The sequence below is a fragment of the Anomalospiza imberbis genome, chromosome 14 (genome assembly GCF_031753505.1).
Source record: "Anomalospiza imberbis isolate Cuckoo-Finch-1a 21T00152 chromosome 14, ASM3175350v1, whole genome shotgun sequence".
NCBI lineage: Eukaryota > Metazoa > Chordata > Aves > Passeriformes > Viduidae > Anomalospiza > Anomalospiza imberbis.
In genome coordinates this window covers 18,641,375-18,662,452 of record NC_089694.1, presented here as the reverse complement: position 1 = coordinate 18,662,452, position 21,078 = coordinate 18,641,375, and the positions used below count along the sequence as shown (strand labels likewise).

Below are 21,078 nucleotides of genomic sequence, written 5' to 3'. Positions count from 1 at the left end.
AGCAAAGAAGGAGCTTTTTGGGCACGGCGAGATCAAAAGGTGCCAGCAAGGAGGGTGCAGGGTGCTGTGCTTGCATGTTTGGAGTGCCTGGGCAGCGCTGGGATTAGGCTGGGGTCTTCCAGCCTCAGCACCTCTTGCTTGTTGGGATTTTCTCCTCAGCTGCAGCTTTTTGGGAAAGAATAAAGAGTGCATATGCTGGGAGCCAGGAACATGACTTTTGGGGCTCCTCTCCCAAAATTCTACATTGATTGCCCTCTGCTTGTGTGGCTCAGTGAAAGTCTTGGGACACTGTGGCCCCAGAGCACTTCTCAAAACCTTGGGACTTGGCAAAAGGGAAACTGAGGCACAGGACCACTGTGTCCCCTGAGAGCTGCAAGCCCCAGATCTTGTCCCAGAGCACTTCTCAAAACCTTGGGACTTGGCAAAAGGGAAACTGAGGCACAGGACCACTGTGTCCCCTGAGAGCTGCAAGCCCCAGATCTTGTCCATGTCCCATTGTAGGAAATGGATTTATAGAAAATTCTTAAAGCTCACTGTGATAGCACCTAGTGTTAAAAAAAAAAAATCAAGAGAAAACATAGAGAAAAAAAGATTTGCCCATCATACAAGAGACACAGTGTATTGTAATTAAGAAATAGTTAACTTCTGATTATAGTAGCATAAATTATAACATCTGTATTGTCTCACCCTTCACATAAGACTAAAAATAGAATAAAAGTTTTTAAATGCCTCTCAGTTGCCCCATCTCTAAGTTAAAAAAAAAAAAAATCTGAGATCCCATGTCCTGGTCCTGCTGCCAGCTGCTCCCAGGAGCAGTGGGAATTGGGGGCTGGGTCCCTCCTTGGTGCTGCTCCCCATCTGGAAGAAAGCCGAGTTGGGGGCTCTGCTCCAAGCTGAGGAAGGGGATGTGTGGTTTTCCTTCCCCTCTGCTCAGGGCAAAGGCCATGCTTGGCTGGATGTGGGTTGCCCGAGGAGTGCTGGATCATGGGGGGAATGGGGCATGGCCCTGGGCATACTGCAGTGAACGTGTGTGTGGAGAGAAACTGAGCACCAAAGCCTTTCCTGTGGTAACCTGGAAGCCCATCACCAAAAAAAGTCTGTTTTGCTTTTAGAAAAGTTCATTTTTCCTCAAAGGTGTATATGAACACAAAAATGTGATCCCAGCCCTCCAAAAAAATGTTACTTCTGGATGGAAAATGATTTTTTTACTAGTTTTTAGGGTACACTGAACTGTGTGCTGAGCCCTATCCTTGCTGTCAGTTGAGGCTGTGTGTGCTAAGCTCATACATGGCTCCCAGGACACCTGCAGCCTTGTTCCTGCCAGCTGGCACTGTGGGACATCCCCTTCTCCCAGACAACTCCTGCAGTGCCTGTCTTTTGGGTGGTTTCTGCCTGTATGTTAGCTGTCTTACAGCATGTTGTGCTGTCCCTGTGCAGGTGCAAGAAGAGCTGCCCCTGTTGTCACTTTTGGAAGTGCTGCTCCTGTTGCCACCTTGCAGTTTTCTTTCCCTCTGTGTGAAACCCCAGGAGGTCTGAGGACATCTGCAAAGATGTGTGTTGCAGCAGACCTCTCGTTAGGGGTAGAAATGAGCCAAGAGACAGACTCTCATTTAACAACATGAAAAGGGTCCCAGTTTATTCTCCTTTACAGCTTAGCCATCCTGACTGATTACAGCAAACTCCTGCTGTTGGCTTCTCTGACAGACTGACTGCTGGCTGTTCCTGCTGGACTATGACTGCAAGTATTTCCTTGCTGCCTCTGACCACAGGCTTTTACCTGGCTCCACTATGACTGCAGGCTCCAACTCCATCAGACCCAGACGACTGATCTCACAGCAGATCTTCTGCAGTAGCAACTCTCTTCCTTGTTTTGTTCTTCTTTGTGTCTCTCTGGATTGTTCTGTCTTCCTCAGGGCTCCCCTAGGTCTTCTTCCTCCAAGCTCTCCCTGACCAGTCAGCCCACCCCTTTTATCACCCTTATCTTTATTAGTCACAGCCGTGACCCATTCAGGGGAAGGCTGTTCTTCTTCTTTGGTAATTAGCACAGCTGTGACTTCCCGGGGTGGAGTCCTTTGTAATCCCTTCTTCTTCACTTCCAGATGTGGCCTCTTTGGGGCCTGGACCTGAACCGGGTCCGCTGTGACCTGCTCTTCACAGAAGCCATCAACCAAAGGATGCAGGTTCCCAACAGGCTGAAGGTGGCAGAGAGCTGCAGCCTTGGGGACAGGAAGACAGTGACAGAGGATGTCCCTGCGTCCTTTCAGATGCACATCCCTGATAGGATTTCTCTGGCAGGTAAAGCGCTGGGTTGTCTTTTGGGGCAGGGCACAACATCCTAGGGAGTAGAAGCCCTTTATAACCCCCCTCCCTTTTGTTTGCTTTGCTAGAGGAGGGGATGGGGGCAGATAATGCAGGCACTTCTCTTCAGGAATGTAGGGCAGGATGATGGATGGCTTGGGAAGAGGTGGGCAAAGGTCACCAACAAGAAGTCTGGAGGGGCCTTAATTCCAACAGGTGAGGGGCAAAATGTGGAGGCCTCTCCCTCCATGTCTCTTGCAGTTCCCTCTTGGCCTGTGGCAGGGTCCCTTCTTTGGGATGAAGGACGTTTGGCCCTGTCTTTGCCAAACAGCTGTGAAACCTTGCTGTCCTGAAGCAGTGGCTCTGCCTCTCTGGGCTGTCCAAAAACGCCCAGGCATAGTGTCCATCTGGCACTAAACACAGGCTTGACTCTCCACAGGGTTCATCTCTCTTCCCTCTCCTGAGGCCATTCAGGTTGGCTTAATTCTTCCCTCTCTCTTTTCTGTAGAGATATCAGACACCAGTTTGAGGCCAGTCCTGTTGACCCAGCCAAGGAAGATCCCCTCTGTTGTGGTGCACGTGTCCCCAGACCCCTCTGGGGACCTCCCTTTCCCGCCCTCAGCCAGCAGAGCCAGCGCCCAGCGACGCAAGCGATCGGTACCGTACGGGCAGGGACGGCGTGCCTGGGGTGGGGAATGGGAGCAACCCCTAATTTGGGGTTCTCCAGATAGCTGCTATCACCCCAAGCCAGGATTCATCTTCCAGGAGGTCCTAGGAGTGAGGGGGTAGGGATGGTGGGATCTCTTTCTGACCCAGAACCAGTGCACACCTGTGTGCTGGCACCTTGATCCAGCCACATCTCCTGCTGCATTTCGTGGGCAGGGGGTAGGCTAAGGTAGGTGCAGTCCCACCACTGGCTGCTGCTGCTACTTTTTAAGTCCTTTTCCAACATGTTTTTCTTCTTGAAGTGTGAGGCAGAGCGGGTTCATCACAGCAGTGTAAAGGGTTCTGGAGTCAGAGCCAAAAGCAGATTTTAACCTTGTGTGAGACTCTTTCAAAGAGAGGTCCCAGGCATGGCCAGGCAAAGACTTGATTTGGCTGCTGGAGCTGCTGTTCTGCCTCCTCAAGTGCTTTAACCTCCCTGAATTTTGAGAGCTGATCCTGGACGGCTTCGGTTCGGGGTTTTTGGTCTGGCTAGAGTTCAGATCAGCAGGCTCGTGCTGGGGACCCTCTGTCTGCTCTGAGCACGTCTCCCCACCTGCAGCAGCATCAGGCCACCAGGCTGGGGCTGCTCTGGAGCTCCCACCACTGAGTGCTCTCCCCGTGCTGACGGCCCTGCAGCCCACACAGGGCACCAGGCTGGGCTCAGCTCTCTGCTGACGTGGTTGTGTTTGATTCTCACAGGGCCATCACAGCAGCAGGTCACGGAGGGACAGGACCCCGAGTGACAGTGCCCAGCTGGCCTTGCCCAGCCCAGGACAGCACCGTGAGGGGTGAGCACGGGCCCAGAGTCACCCAGGGCGGGTGGGGAGCGGCATCTCCTCTCACTGGGCTCCTTTGAAGCTCTCTGGTGTGGGTGTCCTGGGAGGGGCATGGGGGATCCAAACCAGAGCAATGCAGTGCCTGGCAAGTCCTGCTCATCCATGAGAGGAACGTGCTGGGCAGCTTCGAAGGTAGCTGTGTTGTTCCCCAGGCCTCTGCTCATGGCCTTGGGCTCCAGAGTCTCTGCAGTGGGGAAATTGTCTCTGAGCCAGTCCTGGAGCAGGAACTACTGTCCCACTTGAAGTCCAGAGCTGCCCTGGGTGGCAGGAGAGCAGCATGGCTCAAGCCATGCTTGGCTTTGGAGGAATCAGGTGGCTGCCCCCGAGCCTGGGGGCTGCTGGAGAGGGTTCTCCCTCTCTGATGCCATCGGGGTGCCATTGGCAGTGCCCAGAGATGCCTGGAGCTGCTGAAGGGATGAGGGGCAGTGCCTTGTGCCAGGCTGTGCCCTGTTGTGCCAGACCAGGGAGTAACAGGCGTGATTCTGTGTGCACCCAGGCCGGATTCGTGTCCCCTGCCTGCTCCCAGTGCCCCATTCCCCCTCCTCACAGAGGCAGGCAGGATCTACTCCATGCAGAACATCTTCCAGACCATGTACCTCCTGGGCCAGGTGCTCTTCCATCGTGTCCAGGACTCTCTGTGGGACCCGGCGCCATCCAGGTGACTTGTCCCGAGCCAGCTCTCTGTCACTCTGCAAGGGCTGGCCTGTGCCTTGCTGGGGCACGAGCCAGGCACAAGCTCTGTAAGCTCTGGGCTGCAGGATGGTCCTGCATGGCTGCCTTGGACTTCCTTCCTCACCTGTCCTGTGTGCCAGCTCTGGGTGCCAGGCCTTGGTGCACCTCACTAACCCAGCCAGGCTTGGGTCTGCTGCTCAGCTTAGCACCAGTCCCCTGGGCACCCTGAGAGGCCCAGTGCTGCTGTGGCATTGCTGGGGGGTCGTTGCTAAGCAAGGACTAATTTTTCTGTGTTCTTTCATGGCTTGTTGGAGAGGGGTGTGTGAAGGGAATCAAAATCCAGAGCAGATGGCCTGACCCAGGTGCTGTCCCTGAGACAGCCTCTCCTGCAGGCTCCCAGCACCTTTGGCTGTGCCTTGGTCACTCTTAATGAGCCTTTCCATGAACTGGCTGCACTCATCCCACAGCCAGTGCCCCTGGCCAGGGTGTGCTATCCCTTTGTGCTCCCTGGAGCTGCTGTGCAGTGGCCTCAGTCCCTCCAGATGTGCTGGAGGAACCATCTCCACCACCCTTATCTGTGCCACTGCAGTAAATTCTCTTTGCTCAAAGACATCCTTGCAGCCTTAAGGTGTCCCCACTGCTCTAAGCACCTGGAGGAACATCTAAATGCTCCTCATTCACCTTGAGCAAAGGCTCCAGGCAGAAAAGGAGGAGAACCAGCATCCATCACCACATCCATCATCGGTGCCACATCCTGCTTCCCTCCCCAGCTGCCTGCTGCTTGCTGAGGATCCAAAGTGATGTCTCTGCTCTTAAAAACTGGAGGCTGAGGCTGTCTTCAAACATAATTTTCATTTCTTAATGACCAAGAGATCTGGTTAGTGGCTGCGAAAGATCTTGTCCCTCCTCCCTTCAGCAGTGGAGGACATTCAGGCCATGGCAGCCTGCAGAGCTGCTGTAATGCAGTGGGGTGACTCTGGGGCTTCTCCCACGCCTTGATCTCCTTTTGAAACCAGCCACCCTCAAACACCTCTTCTTAGTACTTTACATCCCTTCAGATGCAGACATCCCTTCCACGTGACAGCTTTGTACCCCTATGCAGCAATAAAAAAACCAAAAGGACTGTGCTGACTTGTTTGTCCTGAAATTTTAGTGAAGTCTGGTCTCAGACAGAGCCTGGAATATCTGGCTGACAGTGACCTCTTGAAGGGTATGAGTCACCAGAAGGCAATTTCTAGTCTCTACTTTAAAGAGTGTCTACCTGTATCAACTGGGATTTTGAGTGAAAAGCTGCAGGATGTGTCCTTTTTTCATGGTTCTCTACTGGGGAAAATTGCATTTTCTTTCTGTTGTGACTGTCATTTTACACTGCAGCTACATTTTGTGGAGGTATTATCTCACAAATGGAGTTTCAGACAGGGATTCAGTGAATCTCCACACGCTCCTCTGGCTTGTTTTCAGCGAGATCAGCATCATGTTGCAAACAGGGCTAAAGACCCTCTCCTCCCCAGGGTCTCCAAGGAGTGGGGTTAGGAGCTAGTTAACCCCTAGGGGATCAGCGAGTGCCTGTGTGAGCTATTGGCGTGAACAGGGGAGTTTTGGTTATAGAATAGCTGACTTTGGGCTAGCCTATGATGACAGGAATTTGCATTTTTCTTACTGTGGATCTACTTTATTTTGTGACTCAGTGGTGTGGACCCTGCAGTGAGGCTGTGCCTCCAGGGACTGCCCTGGAGATCAGTGGTCTGTTGCTGCCTCTGCCAGTGCAGCAGCTCATTCCAGTGGGGCCCCTTGTGTTTCCAGGGAGGGAAGAAAGTGGTGAACATTTGAGTTGCTTGTTTATGTTTCAAATTGCAGGTAAAATTTGCTAGAAAAGCAAAAAAATGATAGCTCCTTCTAGCTGATGGCAGCTTCCTCAGCTGCTGGTGTAAATGGGATCACCCCTCCATTTCAGCATTGTCCTGTGACACCTGCTTACCTGGCTGCCTGTAAAGATGCTTCATGCAGTCCTCAGTGAATTCCTGAGAGAGAATGGATGCTTAGAACATATGTCTTCTCTCTGTTGCACCTCGAAAAGAATACAAGCATGTGTTTCTTGTTACCTGTCTTGGCATGTGCTGTCTGTCTGTCCTGGTCCCTTTGGGTGCCTGCTGGAGGGCACCATGTGCGTGCTGGGGGTTAAAAGAGCTGAGCTGTGCAGGTGCTGTTTGCTCTCTCCTGGCGCAGCACGGCCTGGGGACACACTCCCTGCATGGCTCAGCTCCCCGTGGCAGCGCTGCATTTGTGGGGGGGTCAGCTGCACCCCACGAGCAGTTCTGGTCCACCTGCATCTCTGCTTTCCTTTCCCAGCTTCCAGGAGCCCATCCCAGCTGCAGAGAGAGCCTTGGAGGAGGCCGGGGTGACGGAGGTGGTAGCAATGAGAAGGCAGGTGAGATGGGGGTGAGGGGCTCCAAATGTTTGCTGGGAAAGCCACAGGGGGTGGGCGAGTAGGCTGCAGGAGGCAGTTGCCCAGTCCTGGTGGGCTGGTGCTGGCAGACTGGTCCTGCCTTAAGGAGAGGACTTACATGTGTGTTGATCCATCGAGCTCCTACCCCGAGGGGCTGCAGGACCCAGCCAGACCCCTCTGGTGGCAGTGAGAGGGGCTCAGATGCTCTCTGATGGGAAGAATCTTTTCCTGCTGCAGACCTGAGGTGCTGTTACTCCTCCCACAGGTAGCTGCTGCTTTAGAAAAGGGAGGCCTGAAGGAGCAGCAGCTCCCATCTGTGCATCCCTTACTGTCCCGTGCCTCTGGGGTGCTGACAGTGCCCCACTGCTTCCCTTGCAGCTGGCCAGGATCTCGGGGAGGCTGCGTGTGCTGGAGGAGCAGTGCCACGCCTGGAGACAGAAGGAGGCCCTGGTGTACTCCGTGATGATCTCTGCCTGCCTCATCAACACGTGGCTCTGGCTCAGAAGATGATGGCCTGTGCCCAACCTCCCCTGCTCACCCTGGCAGGGTGGGCGAGTGTCACCAGAGGACACAAGGAAAAACGACACACCACAGCTCTGGTCACCATGAAGAGGCTAATTTATTTCTTCTGACTCCAATCATTTATAGTTCTCAAAAGGTGCCAGTGGATTGGAGGGTGAACGTGCCACCTCTCCAACAACACTGGACAAACTAGCAGTACATCAAATTTCTCCACCTCTATGAAAGAATGCAAAACAATAGCTTGTTTACAGAAAGTTGCGTGAGAAAGTTCTCTACAAGAATGTAAATTCAGAAGGCTTTAGAAAATCCTAAGAAATCAGGGCGACAGGTGAGGGCAGGACAGGAGCATTTTTTGTGTACTTGCCAGCAGTGAAACTTTTTTCTTGACTAGGACTGCTTTTTGCACTGTGGGCCCTCCAGAATCTGTGTCCTTCAGGCCTTGCTGACAGTGAAGGTGTGAGAAGCTGCTGTCAAGAGCTGAGGTCTCCTAAGGGCTGGGTGGCTGGCACAGGAGGTGCCTGTTCTGTGCAGTTGTGCTCAGGCTGCCAGAGGATATCAAACCTGAGGAGCTGGGTGTTTGTGGGTGTGGGGTCCTTTTACAGTCACAGCTTGTGGTGGGCCTGGTTCCCTGGCCACATCCCACCTTGGAGATCTCAACTCTGACCCCATAAAAGTTCTCAGCCAGTTGCTGTGGTCTATTCCTCACCTTCTGTAAGTGACTGAGTGTTTGTAAACTTCTGCTGGGTTTTCTTTTCTTTTCTTCCTTGTGCAACTGCTGTTTGGGGGGAGGTGGTGCTGCCTGGCCTCCTGTGCCAGAGCCCCTCTTCCAGGAGTGGAGCTGGAGGGGCCAGGAGCTCCCATCCCTGCAGCCACAGCTGGTTTGCAGATGTTCAGATCCAAAGTGACTGCAAGAGCCTTGCTGACATCTGAGCTTATCCAGGGGCTTGGCTCTTTCCCTGAGAGGTTTACGTGGGAAATGTCCCCATGGTGACTCTCTGGATTATAAAACCTCATAGCAACAGTGATAGCACCAAACAGGTCGGGGAAAATAGATATTTGTTAGGCTCCCCGTGGCACAGGGGAGTGGAGGAGTGTCTCTCCCAGATCCTGCTGCCAAGCTGCAACTTCAGTGATGATCCAAGAACATGGGTGAGGGAAATTCCTCACCCAGGTGCTCTTTAGCTGTGAACAAGCTCAGTTTAACAGCTTTTTCTGTTTGTTTCCTTCTCCAGAGTTTAGTAACACTTGATTCTGAGGTGACTTTGAGATGTTTTTGGTGGTTCATCCAGCACATCTGCTGGAGTTGTGCATGCAGGCCCTGGGGGCAGGTTTTGGCAAAGCTTAACAGGACCTCTCTGTGTCACCTATACCTAATTATAGCTGGATCTACATGTCATCCAGATGTCCCAATAGCTTATTTACAGACATCAGTGCTCGGGTGTTTTCTGCTTGACACCACATCAAGTGTCCGTGACTGTAAATCTGGCAGCTGCACAGTGACTAATAAATAACTGTCCCAAAGTAATTGCAGTCTGAACCTGAGGCTGACTGCTGAGCTGAGGAGAGTGCTGGGATTTACTGCAGACCAGAGCCAGGGTGGGGCGCTGGGCTCGGTGTGCTGTGCTGTGGCAGGGTGGATGTGCAGGATGGGTGGCTCCTGTGGCTTGTGGTCAGGGCTGTGGTCAGGGTCACCAGAGGACCTTGCACACCTGTTATGTGTAAGGGGGTGTGAGTCGGGCCAGGAAATGAGGTAAATTGTCTCTTTCTCTCCTTTGAGAGGTGTTAATGTGTTTTGGAGGATGCTTGTGTTTGGGGTTTATTTTAGGGTGAGAAGGGATGACTTTGGGAAGGCACACCACCTTCAAATTGTGGCTTGAAGGTGTTTGGAGGAGAGGTGGTCCAACTGGACGTGTTCTCATGGGCTAGTAACATATAATATGACTTCTATGTGAGGCATAAATGCTGGTGTAAATCTGGAAACACTGACCTCCAAATGCGTATTTTAATAAACTGTGTGTGTTCTGGACATGTTTCTTTTCTGTGGAGTCTGATCCTGATGTCCCAGTAAGTGGGAACAGGTAAGGTTTATTCCCTTGGCAGCAAGACTGTGACTGCTCATGGGTGTCTCAGCCCCAGCTGCCCTGGCTGAGGGAGAATCTGGAGTAGAAAAGCTTCTGGTTAATGATGTCCCTGTTGGAGTGTGATGCTTTTATTTCCTTTTTTCTCTTGCTTGCCTCCTCCTGCTGGCTGCTTTGTCCCAAGGCAGCACACGTGGCAGGGCTGGGTGTCCCCAAGGGCCACTGCCACAACGACGTGCACAGCAAATAAAGTGTTTGGTGCACAAGGGTGCTCGAGGGAGCAGCTCCTGGAGTTCCCATGTTCCTTTTGGAGGCAGCTGCAGGCAGGAAGCAAAAGGAGAGGTGGAAGGGGGGCACGTTGCTGCCAGTGCTCCTGGTGAGCTGTCACCTGGAGTCTGTGATGTGGGGACAAGAGCAGGGTGACATCCTGTGCTGCTGGGTGCTCACCCAGGAACCACAGCCCCAGCCAAGGCTGAGAAATTCTGTTTGTTCCTTTGGACTCCCTGCTGCGTGGGTGCTTGGTGAGATCAGAACAAGTGGAATTTAAGGCTTTGAAGGGGAAAGTAAAAGGTAAACCTTTGATAGCAAAGATAAAAGAGACTCCTGGTGCTGGTGCTTTTAGATTAGCCCTGCACAAGGTGCAGCACTCCGTGTGCCTGTTGGGGATGGATCCAGCCTCAGCCACCGCAAATGGTTACATCCTGGAGGGAGAGGAGAAAAACTGACCTCTTCCTTACTGCCTTGGGGATGCAGATTTTTTGCTAACTCGGCATTAGAATGACTTCTTGAGCAAAATAAGAGGGCAGAAATTGATGAAAGGTGCATTTCATGATCACCTTCAAACTCTGCAGCTCTCTTTGATGGGACTCCAGAGCAGCACTTTTGGTCCCCTGCTCTGCCAGCAGGAGAAGAGGTAAGTGGATGTGAGGGTGTTAAAATGTGCCTACTTCTTCCAGTTTTCCATCCTAGCAGTAGCTGTGGCACAGGCTCTGAAGCAGGAAATAATCACCATCTCTGCTGTTCCCCAGGGCAGGGGCTGGGAGGGGAGCGGGAGCAGAGCCCTGCGAGCAGTCCAGGTGCATTCCCTGGTGTGGCAGGACCTGAGCCCCGCTGGGGGTGCTGGCTGTGCCTGTCCCTGCGTGCACAGTGACCCTTCACCGAGGGGACTCGGCTCACTGCACACAGAGCAGCTCAGCATGGCTGTGATCGCCGGCTGGGCATTGTCCCGGCCCCTCCAGCCGCCGAGGAGGTGACGGGTGGGGGGAGAAGACGTGCATAGGGAAATGGAGCATCCCCGAGCACCACATTTCCCTCCTCCCCTTTCCTCCCCAGACAGAAGCTGCCAGCTCCTCTGAGTGCGCCCTGCCGCTCCGGGCATCGAGGCTGCTCCGGGCCGGCCGTGCGGGGCGGTGACAGACACGGTGGGCGCTGTCCCCGCTGCCACCGCCGCCCGCTCCCGGCCGCCGCGCCGGCAGCCCCGCTGCTTCTGCCCTGCTCCCTGTTTGAAAAGCCGGAGCGCTCCGGAGGCAGCCCGGGAAGCTCCTGGGGCAGGGGTGCTCCCCTGCCAGCCCGCCCGAGGCAGCGCTCAAGGCTTCGGGGAACGCCGGGCTCGTAAGTGGACGCTGGTGGCTACTCCCGGTGGCACCGGTGCCCCCAGGGAGGTGTGGAAAGGAGGGGCAGGCAGGGCAAGGCAGGAGTGGGGGGAAAGGAAAGGACAAGGGAAAGGGAAAGGGAAAGGGAAAGGGAAAGGAAAGGAAAGGAAAGGAAAGGAAAGGAAAGGAAAGGAAAGGAAAGGAAAGGAAAGGAAAGGAAAGGAAAGGAAAGGAAAGGGAAAGGAAAGGAAAGGAAAGGAAAGGAAAGGAAAGGAAAGGAAAGGAAAGGAAAGGACGAGGGAAAGGAAAGGACGAGGGAAAGGAAAGGAGAGGACAAGGGAAAAGAAAGGACAAGGAAAAGGACAAGGGAAAGGACAAGGGAAAGGAAAGGGGAAAGGAAAGGGGAAAGGAAAGGGGAAAGGAAAGGAAAGGAAAGGAAAGGAAAGGACAAGGGAAAGGAAAGGAGAGGACAAGGGAAAAGAAAGGACAAGGGAAAGGAAAGGAAAGGACAAGGGAAAGGAAAGGAAAGGACAAGGGAAAGGAAAGGAAATGACAAGGGAAAGGACAAGGGAAAGGAAAGGACAAGGGAAAAGAAAGGAGAGGACAAGGGAAAGGAAAGGAGAGGACAAGGGAAAGGAAAGGAAAGGGAAAGGGAAAGGACAAGGTAAAGGAAAGGAAAGGACAAGGGAAATGAAAGGACAAGGCAAAGGACAGGACAGGGCAAAGGATAGAGAAGCAACCCAAAGCAAGGCAAGGCAAGTAAAGGCAAGGCAAAGGAGGGGAAAGCGAGCAGGGTAAAGGAGGGGTTGGACTGGGAAAGGCAAGGCAAGGGGGGGCAGGCAGGGCAGGGAAAGGCAGGGAAAAGGAGGAGGGCACAAGGCAAGGAATGGGAAGGGGAGGGGCAGGCAAGGCCAGGCAACAGAAAGCAAGGAGAGCAGGAAAGGCAAAGGAGAGGTAGGCAAAACCAGGGAAGAGATGGAAAAAGAGGTGTTCCTCTGGCAGTGAATGAGGAGCCTGAACAATGAGGAGAGTATCTTTCATGGCTCCAGGCAGCTGTGGGATCCCTTGGAGAGAACAAAATGCCCTGCAGGACTCCTCCTGGAAAACATGGTGTGGGTCCATGGTGTTGGACCATCTCTCCCCACGCCGTGCTGGATTCCTGTGTTCAAACCATGTGATGTGTCCTGCAAGTGTTTTCTTGTGGCTGTCCTGTGCTTTTTGCAGGTCCCTGGGGCAGGGTGTGTGCCCGTGGTCCCCTCACCCTGGGGATGCCAGCGAAGAGCAATGGTGTGCACAGCTCCCCAGGCAACCACGAGCCCGGGGGTGACGCGGAGGGGACAGGGCTCAGCACCAGGTCAGGCTGCTCCCTGCTTTGGTTGAGGGAGGCCCTGCTGGGGCAGGGGAGGGAAAGGCCTGGCATGGGCAGGGCTGTGGTGCCCAATCTCTGCTGCCAGCTTCCTCCAGTGTGCCTGGCAGTGGCAGTGCCACGGTGGCACAGAGTGGATGTGATCCCCCTTTTTCCCCACTGCAGGACCTGTTCAACCCAGGATGGCACCAGCTCAGAGCTGCAGAGAGGAGCCAGCCTGCATGGGGGGGAGCAGAGGGCTGACCACGCTTTCCAAGGCCAGGGAGCCTTGGCCAGGTACTTGTGTGTGCCCCTGGCATGGGGTGAGCCTTTTGTGCCTGGCCTTGGCACAGGGGCCTTCTGTGGGGTGAGGATCCCCTTCTGCTGTATGGAATTCATGGGATGCAGGGATGAGCACCTGTAAATGCTGCTCTTTGTGCCCCAGTGCCCGTGGAGAGGGTTTTGGTAGGGGATGGCTCCACCTCCACTGGGCTCAGAGGCTTCTTTCCCTGCAGGCAGCCTCCCTGTGCCTCAGTCACCCACAGATTCCTCATATTCCTGTGGGAGTGACAGCAGGACTGGGGTAGAAGTTGTGGAACTCTGTCAGGGTGGTTTCTATTGCTTGTGCATTTTTGGTCCCACATCATCACTAAAAAGGGTACAAAAGAAATTCTAATGCTTGAGAGGGAGCTGCAAGAGTTTAAGAGTTTTCTTCCCAGCTGCAGCTCCCCTGATGACTCTGAAGCTTTTGCTTTGCCCTCGCTCTGTTAAGAACTCTGGGTGTGCCTGTCTCCCCTGTCCAGGATAGTCCGGCTGGTGCTGGTGCTCAGGGACTGGGCCAACAAGAGCCTGCACGAGGAGCAGCAGAGGCCAGACCCCTTCCTGGAGCGTTTTCAAGGCCCTGAGCTCCTGACAGTGGCTGCAGGTGCTGGTGATGAGCTTGAGGATGAGGAGACGGAGAAGTTAAACAAAAAGTAGGGTCCCTTTCCTGTGGTCCCAGCTGTCCTTGGCTGGGGATCAGCTGTGCGTGGAGCTCGGGGGCTCCAGTGGGGATGGCTGATGGGGATGGGAAAGAAGGAAGTGGGGTGGAGTGGTGGGAAGGGTCCCTCCTGCCCTCTCCAGCCCCTGTCTTGGCAGCCAGCCTGGCTCTGCTGGGCTGTTTTGCTGACACACAGGATGTGGGGACTGTCCCTGTGGAAAAGACCTGGCCTGTCCCTCAGCCATGGGATCTTCTCCCTCCTGGTCCATGCCCTGGTGGGAAACACATCAAACCTCCCCAGTTTCATGCCAGTCCCACACTGGGGTTGTTTTTGGAGCCAGCCCTGGGTCTGTAATAAGATGCACCTGGAGCTTGTGCATATGAGGGGCTGGACACAAGCCAAGGGATGCAGGACAACACCCAGCAATCACTGCATCCCACCCAGGAGCCACAAAACTGGGATTTGCCAGTCTCATTCATCATCTGCAGGATGAAGGGAGTGTTTGCTGCCTGTGCCCCCACAAAGAGCAGCTTTCTGAAAAGACTCTTTCAAATCCAGCCCTTTCATCTCCTCAGCTCACACTCCTGGTGAGAAGCAATAACCTGGCTTTTCTTCTGCTGGCTAATTAGAGGGCAAAGCTCACAGACTACTCTGGACCCTACCATGATACATGGTAATTAAAACACCAAGAAATAATTGTTTTCTGTAGGAGAAAAAGAATCTGAGCCTTGTATCTGGGTCTTTACTAGTAATGGAAGAAAATACTGTGAAGTTAAGGGGAGCTTGTTCATGACTAGAAGGAGCTGAAGCGTGCTGTGAAAGGGCTGCTCAGTGCCAGTGGGTTCTGGGGATTCAGTGGGAACTTCTGAGGTTTTCCAGGGCCTCAGCTCCACAGGTAAGAAGAGTCCCAAGTCTGGTAATCCCACACGTGAGCTGCTGCTCATGGCTGTGGCAGGCTCCATGGCTTCAAAGCCTTTGGGAAGAGGCAGATGATTATTCGCTCTTCCTGGGTTAACAGAGCCCTGTTTTTCCAGCCCTGGCCCTGCTGCCAGTGTTACATCAGGGATTCTGGCCTCCTGTCATGGCAGCACTGGTGATTTAAAGCTGAAATTACCAACATCATTAACAGCATTATTGAGGTTATTAATGGTTGTGGGTGCTGGATGCAGGTGAGTCAGAGCTTCCCCTGTGGCACTGCTGTATGTCCTAGGGAGCACAGTCCCTTTCTCAAAAAACAAATGTTCAAGCTGCACTTTCTGGTTAAAAATAAGCCCTTTTAATGGGAGGCCGGATCACCACTTGTCTGTGGGTGCACAGAGGGTGAACATGAGGGACTGGGGCTGGCTTTGAGCCGAGTGCCAGTCCCCAAACTCTGGGCACTGCCTGTACTCCAGGGAAAGACTTCCAAGCAGGGCTTCTGCCTTTGAAGCTGCCAGAAGTAATGCGGTGGACATGGGAATCTGTTGGCAAGTGGGATGTTTTTTTTCTATCACTGGAGGGAGTTTCGTGTGTTCAAAAGCTGGGAGGGAGGGACGGAGGGAGAGAGTGTTTTGCCCCACCAGGCTGCTATAAGCCTATCATCCCAGCCACAGAGTTTCTCTTCCCCAGCTTCTCCAGTGAATCTGGCAACTGGAGCACACACTTCTTATCTCAGAGTCCCAAGGCGAGCAGGATCAAACACTTGGGAGCAGTTCAAAGGCTGGAGCCCGGGCTGTGCAGACTGCAGGAGGCACAGGAGGCAGCCCTGCCGTGCCAGCTGCCCCCGGGCCACTGCTCTGGGGCTTGGGCAGCCCCTCCTGGTGCTGCCACTGATCTGCAGCACACTTCCCTTCCTGCTTCAATTACTCTTCTCTTCAGATCTGCCTGGCACCAGTCCCTACCTCACCTGGGAGAAGCAATGTCATGAACATCACGAGAACTTTTCTGATCCCCCTCTTCCAAACATCTGTTCCTGGCTCTGCCACTGGGGTGCTGTGTCATGTGGGCCACCTGCTTTGCCTTACCATCCCACAGTTTCCTCTTCTGCTGCATTCTCAGCTCAGTTTTAGGGATAAAGGAACTTAAAGAGTGCTGAGATTCGGCACTGCTGGGATTGGCTGACAGGCTGGCACCCAAGCTGCAGCTCTACTGGAGACACTGTGGTGCGAGGGATGAAGGACATGGCTCACATGGTTTGTTCCAACCCTGGTTTCCACATACACTGCCAGCTCTGGCTCTTCTCTCTGCTTCCAGGAGGAAATGGCTCTTCTTTGTGGTGGACCCTGCAGGGGACTGGTATTACCACTGGCTGGCTGTGGTTGCAGTTCCTGTCCTCTATAACTGGTGCTTGCTCGTAGCCAGGTGAGCTGGGAGTTGTAGGGTTCCTGCCTCCTCTGCCCCTCCTGATCACCTGGTTGTTGTGGCTCAACCAGCATCAATCTGACACTGGTGGTGCTGGGGCTGGTGGGCACTGAAATGAAAGAGACCCTCCCCTATCACTGTGAATTCTGGCCCATCAGGAAAGGGCCATGGTTTCAGGGTCATTTGGAAGGTGGTGTCAAGGTGTTGCTTTACCTCCATCCAGGGAGGGCAGATTTTTCAGAGCAGGGAGTTTAAGTTCCTAGAAGAGGAGTGCCCAGTGGCCAAGCTCTGTTGCACAGCTGGGCACCTCAGGATCAGCCTACATTCAGCAGTAACAGTCAGAGAAGATGTGGGGATTTCTGGTCTCACACCCTGTTTGATGACCTTCCTCCAGGGCATGCTTCACTGACCTGCAAAAGACCTATTTTGTGCTGTGGCTGGTGTTAGATTACATCTCAGATGCCCTCTACCTCGGGGACACAGTGATCCGCCTGCACACAGGTGAGCAGGAGCAGCATCCTGGCTTTCCTTTAATCCCTTACAAGTGGAGATGAGCTGCAAGGGACGGGCCTAATCCACAGTTCCATTAGAAGGAGGGTTTTGCCTACCTTAGTGTTCACTGGTATGAAGCAGTCTCTAGAGAAAGAATCTAATTAGGAGATCTGAGAAATGAAGCAAGTTTCAATATGAAAGATTAATCATCCCAGCTTTCAAATTCACCTTTGAATAATTGTACAAAATTACCTGCATTACTATTAGTATTCGGGCATAGCTGAAGGTCTGTATCTCTGATTTTGCATCAGTTCAGCTAATGAATTATCTGCACGGAAAAATGGTAGAATTTAATGTTCTCGGAAGGCAGCACTTGGCCGTACGTTTTCTGTCAGAACTGCAATAATTCATGGTCTGGAGGATGGAAACCTTTGTGTTCCTTTTTCTTCATGGCAACAGACTAAATCCCTGAGTTATATCTTTGGGTGGCTTTTGCCAGATGAAGTCTTTGAGTGATAACAAACTGAGTAGGGCAGGAACTGGTAATATTTGGTTGACCCTGTGTATTTATGCACACAAATCCATAGCATTCCATAGGCTATTGCTCAGGTGCTCACAAAACCTGCAGAAAAGTTAAACTTTACCCAAGATAATTCTGTAATTTGCTTCTCTTTAGGATTCTTGGAACAGGGCCTCCTGGTTAAGGACCTGAAGAAGTTACGGGATAACTACATCCACACGCTCCAGTTCAAGCTGGATGTTCTCTCCACGCTGCCCACAGACCTGGCCTATTTTTGGGTGGGACTGCACTGCCCTGAGCTGCGTTTCAACAGGCTGCTGCGCTTCTCCCGCATGTTTGAGTTCTTCGACAGGACTGAGACCAGAACCAGCCACCCCAACATCTTCCGCATCAGCAACTTGGTTCTTTACATCCTAGTCATCATCCACTGGAACGCCTGCATTTATTATGCCATCTCCAAGGCCATAGGCTTTGGAGAGGACAGCTGGGTCTATCCCAATGTCACAGACCCTGAGTATGGGTATCTGACCCGGGAGTACGTCTACTGTCTTTACTGGTCTACGCTGACTCTGACCACCATTGGGGAGACCCCTCCTCCCGTGCGGGATGAAGAGTACCTCTTCGTGATCTTTGATTTCCTCATCGGCGTCCTCATCTTTGCCACCATCGTGGGGAACGTGGGGTCCATGATATCCAACATGAACGCCACCAGGGCGGAGTTCCAGGCCAAAATCGACGCCGTCAAACACTACATGCAGTTCCGCAAGGTGAGCAAAGACTTGGAAACCAAAGTCATCAAGTGGTTCGACTACCTGTGGACCAACAAGAAGGCAGTAGACGAACGGGAGGTCCTCAAGAACCTCCCTGATAAGTTAAGGGCAGAGATTGCCATCAATGTTCACCTGGAGACACTGAAGAAGGTGAGGATTTTCCAGAATTGTGAGGCAGGGCTGCTGGTGGAGCTGGTGCTGAAGCTTCGCCCTCAGGTGTTCAGCCCCGGGGATTACGTGTGCCGGAAAGGGGACATCGGGAAGGAGATGTACATCATCAAGGAGGGCAAGCTGGCCGTGGTGGCGGATGATGGGATGACACAGTATGCTTTGCTCACTGCAGGGGGCTGCTTTGGTGAGATCAGCATCCTCAACATCAAAGGGAGCAAAATGGGCAACAGGCGCACAGCCAACATCCGCAGCTTGGGCTACTCTGATCTCTTCTGCCTGTCTAAGGAAGACCTCATGGAGGCAGTCACAGAGTATCCTGATGCCAAAAGGATCTTGGAAGAGCGTGGCCGGGAGATCCTAATCAAGGAAGGGCTGCTGGATGAGTCAGCTGCAGAGGAAAGCACAGAAGGGAAGAGTATGGAGGAGAGGCTGGACAGGGTGGCCTCAAACCTGGACATGCTGCATACCCGCTTTGGCCGGCTCCTGACTGAGTACAATGATGCCCAGATGAAGCTGAAGCAGCGCATCACTGCTCTGGAGTCCAAGATGAGGCAGGAGGAACTGGAGGATTTCTTCTCTGATAGCTCAGACAGTCTGTTTGAGGATGAGGAGAAAGCTTCACCTGGTGGGATGCAGTGAGGGGGAACAGAGTCAGCTGGATGATGTCTGACCTGGTGCTGAGGCAGTGTTTGCTGTTTCACAAGGCAGACCCCGTGGCTGCCTTGCCAGGGCCTTTTCTCAGGTCCTTAGCACTGCTGCTGGCACTGCCTCTGATGGCAGCCCCTGAGGTGGCTCCAAATCAGGGGATTGTCTCGGCCCCTCCACTGACCTGTCACTTTTTTCATTGCCTTTTGGATTCAGCCTTTCTAATTCACTTCAGGTAATCCGTCCTCAGTGAGTGTCTGCAAACACTGCCCAGTCTGCACCCAGAAGCTCTTTACCCACAAGATCCCCAAACTCAGCTAAGACAGACCAAACTGTGCCTCTGACATCTGCAGATGGACAGGCTTGTCTGGGTCACTGTCACTGTCCTGGTCACCACCCTTGCTGAGGCTGGGCACTGAGCTGGCAGGGCTTGCAGCTGCTGCCTCCTGCCTGCCTCTCTCTTCTGTTGTTTGGTGCCGTCAGGGGGCACCTGGTGCGGGTGGCTTGGTGCCCTGAGCACTGCACCTTCCTGGGGCCAGCGTTCGCAAGCCCTCCTGCTGTGGAAGCAGTGTGATTGCCATTTGGGCTGTGGATGTCTTGGATGACAATGCAGAGATGCTGTACTACAAGCAGGAGTCAGACAGAGAGCGTCTCTCTCCTCTATCTAATGACAGCCAGATGTGCCAGCACAGGTTTGACTGAAAGACATGTTTTTAAGGAACAAAGCCGTGGTGGGAGCCAACTGTGCCCATATTTGCTTTGCTGTGGGTAGCTCAGAGGGAGTGCAGAACACATTTATTTTCTTAGGCAGGGGGTTTTCTTGTACTCAGTGGGAGTTTTGGGGCTTTGCAGGCTGCAGAGGTCCCTGCCTTCCAGATGAGAGATGAGTGGCAGAGCCACAGGGACATGTGTGAGGGTGGAAACGTGGCACCACTGCAAGAGCCAGCAGAGCACTGCCAGGCTCTGCTGCAGCCATGGGGGCTCCATGGTGTGAGTGTGGAGAGGGGCACAGTGCAGGAACAGCGCCCAAACCCCTGCAAGCAGCAGCAGCACCAGTCCAAGCAGCAGTGTCACCCATGCCTCAGGATGTGGGGCAGGTGCTGGGACTGGAGGATGACACCTCACTTCTTGGGTCTGGGACTGTGCACCCATGGGGTGGACTTGGGCTGCTTTCCAAGCACGGAAATATTTGGGGAGAAGGGAATTCATGTTCTGGGTCAAACTGAGCCAAGAGTCTGGCCGAAATGATGGGAGGACACACAGGGAAATATCAACCCAGAAGGGTTCACAGTGGAAAACTGAGGGTATTTCCTTTGTTCTTTCTTTCTCTCCAATCCAAAACTGTCTCTCTGCATTTCATAGGAACACTTTCCATTTAAAAATAATCGCCTTGCTTTTTGGGATTGTGGGGGTAGGAATGGTTACATTATCAAAATTAGAAGTTGGGGTAAGAATAAAAGTTTTTCATCATTAAACTGTAGCTCTTCTGCGTTTGTTTTTTTTTTTTTTTTTTCCTTTTATGACCAAGATGCTCTTGGATGAAGTCAGCGTAGTTGCAGTTCTGCTACTCCTTATACTGCCACGAGCTGCAGCTCCTAGATTCCCCCTTTCCTGGGAGTATTGGTCATGGATTTGCAGCTGGCTCTTTGCAGAGCGCGCCCTGAAGAACCGCCCTTTACCCCGCACTGCCCGTTCCTCTCTCTGCCCGTTCTCCTCCCGCACCGCCTGCTGCCCCCCGCACTGCCTGTTCTCCCTCCCGCACCGCCCGTTCTCCGTTCCCCGTTTTCCTCCCGCACCTCCCGTTCTCCATTCCCCCAGCACTGCCCGTTCCCCGTTCTCCCCGCTCCCCGTTCCCGCTCCCCGTTCCCGCTCCCCGTTCCCGCTCCCCGTTCCCGCTCCCCGTTCCCGCTCCCCGTTCCCGCTCCCCGTTCCCGCTCCCCGTTCCCGCTCCCCGTTCTCGCTTCCCGTTCTCGTTTCCCGTTCTCGTTTCCCGTTCTCGTTCCCCGTTCCCCGCTCCCGTTTCCCGCTCCCGTTTCCCGTTCCCGCTCCTCGTTTCCCGTTCCTGTTTCCCGCTCCCCGTTCCCGTTCCCCGTTCCCCGTTCCCCGTTCCCGTTCCCCGTTCCCGTTTCCCGTTCCCCGTTCCCGCTCCCCGTTCCCGTTCCCCGTTTCCCGTTCCCCGTTCCCGCTCCCCGTTCCCCGTTCCCCGTTCCCCGTTCCCCGTTCCCCGTTCCCGTTCCCCGTTCCCGTTCCCCGTTCCCGTTCCCCGTTCCCCGTTCCCGTTTCCCGTTCCCCGTTCCCCGTTCCCGTTTCCCGTTCCCCGTTCCCGTTTCCCGTTCCCGTTCCCGTTTCCCGTTCCCCGTTCCCGTTCCCCGTTCCCCGTTCCCGTTTCCCGTTCCCCGTTCCCGTTTCCCGTTCCCCGTTCCCGTTCCCCGTTCCCGTTTCCCGTTCCCCGTTCCCGTTTCCCGTTCCCGTTCCCGCTCCCCGTTCCCCGTTCCCGTTCCCCGTTCCCCGTTCCCGTTCCCCGCTCCCCGTTCCCCGTTCCCCGTTCCCGTTCCCCGTTCCCCGTTCCCGTTCCCCGCTCCCCGTTCCCCGTTCCCGTTCCCGTTTCCCGTTCCCCGTTCCCGTTTCCCGTTCCCGTTCCCGTTTCCCGTTCCCCGTTCCCGTTC

General features: G+C 53.9%; 2 protein-coding genes across 6 annotated transcripts in view; both read left to right on the top strand.

Moving 5' to 3' along the window:
• Window positions 1-21,078, top strand: part of LOC137482717 (mitochondrial fission factor homolog B-like) — a 214,641-nt gene that overhangs the window by 1,521 nt on the left and 192,042 nt on the right. Inside the window, exons 1-7 of one of the 5 annotated variants that reach the window (XM_068205250.1) lie at window positions 1,361-1,552; window positions 2,100-2,295; window positions 2,807-2,955; window positions 3,703-3,791; window positions 4,336-4,497; window positions 6,861-6,939; window positions 7,336-7,514. In XM_068205250.1, coding sequence (XP_068061351.1) covers window positions 2,100-2,295; window positions 2,807-2,955; window positions 3,703-3,791; window positions 4,336-4,497; window positions 6,861-6,939; window positions 7,336-7,467 — 807 coding nt within the window. In that variant the 5' untranslated portion in view covers window positions 1,361-1,552 and the 3' untranslated portion in view covers window positions 7,468-7,514. Of the gene's footprint in view, window positions 1-1,360; window positions 1,553-2,060; window positions 2,296-2,380; window positions 2,515-2,806; window positions 2,956-3,702; window positions 3,792-4,335; window positions 4,498-6,860; window positions 6,940-7,335; window positions 7,515-21,078 lie in introns of those variants that run through there. The other 4 variants (XM_068205248.1, XM_068205249.1, XM_068205251.1 and 1 more) reach the window with 4 other exon arrangements.
• Window positions 12,380-19,014, top strand: CNGA2 (cyclic nucleotide gated channel subunit alpha 2). Its single transcript, XM_068205270.1, has 6 exons — window positions 12,380-12,503; window positions 12,681-12,791; window positions 13,298-13,468; window positions 15,707-15,814; window positions 16,209-16,315; window positions 16,983-19,014. Exons 1-6 carry the CDS (start codon window positions 12,418-12,420, stop codon window positions 18,404-18,406), a joined length of 2,007 nt encoding a protein of 668 aa, XP_068061371.1. The 5' UTR covers window positions 12,380-12,417; the 3' UTR covers window positions 18,407-19,014.

What these genes read in the sequence shown, in the direction of transcription:
- CNGA2 (XM_068205270.1), top strand. Translation starts at nt 12,418, where the DNA reads ATGCCAGCGAAGAGCAATGGTGTGCACAGCTCCCCAGGCAACCACGAG. An exon ending in ACGGAGAAGTTAAACAAAAA is followed by an intron (nt 13,469 to 15,706) that starts GTAGGGTCCCTT and finishes CTCTGCTTCCAG; the next exon opens with GAGGAAATGGCTCTTCTTTG. An exon ending in AGTGATCCGCCTGCACACAG is followed by an intron (nt 16,316 to 16,982) that starts GTGAGCAGGAGC and finishes GCTTCTCTTTAG; the next exon opens with GATTCTTGGAACAGGGCCTC.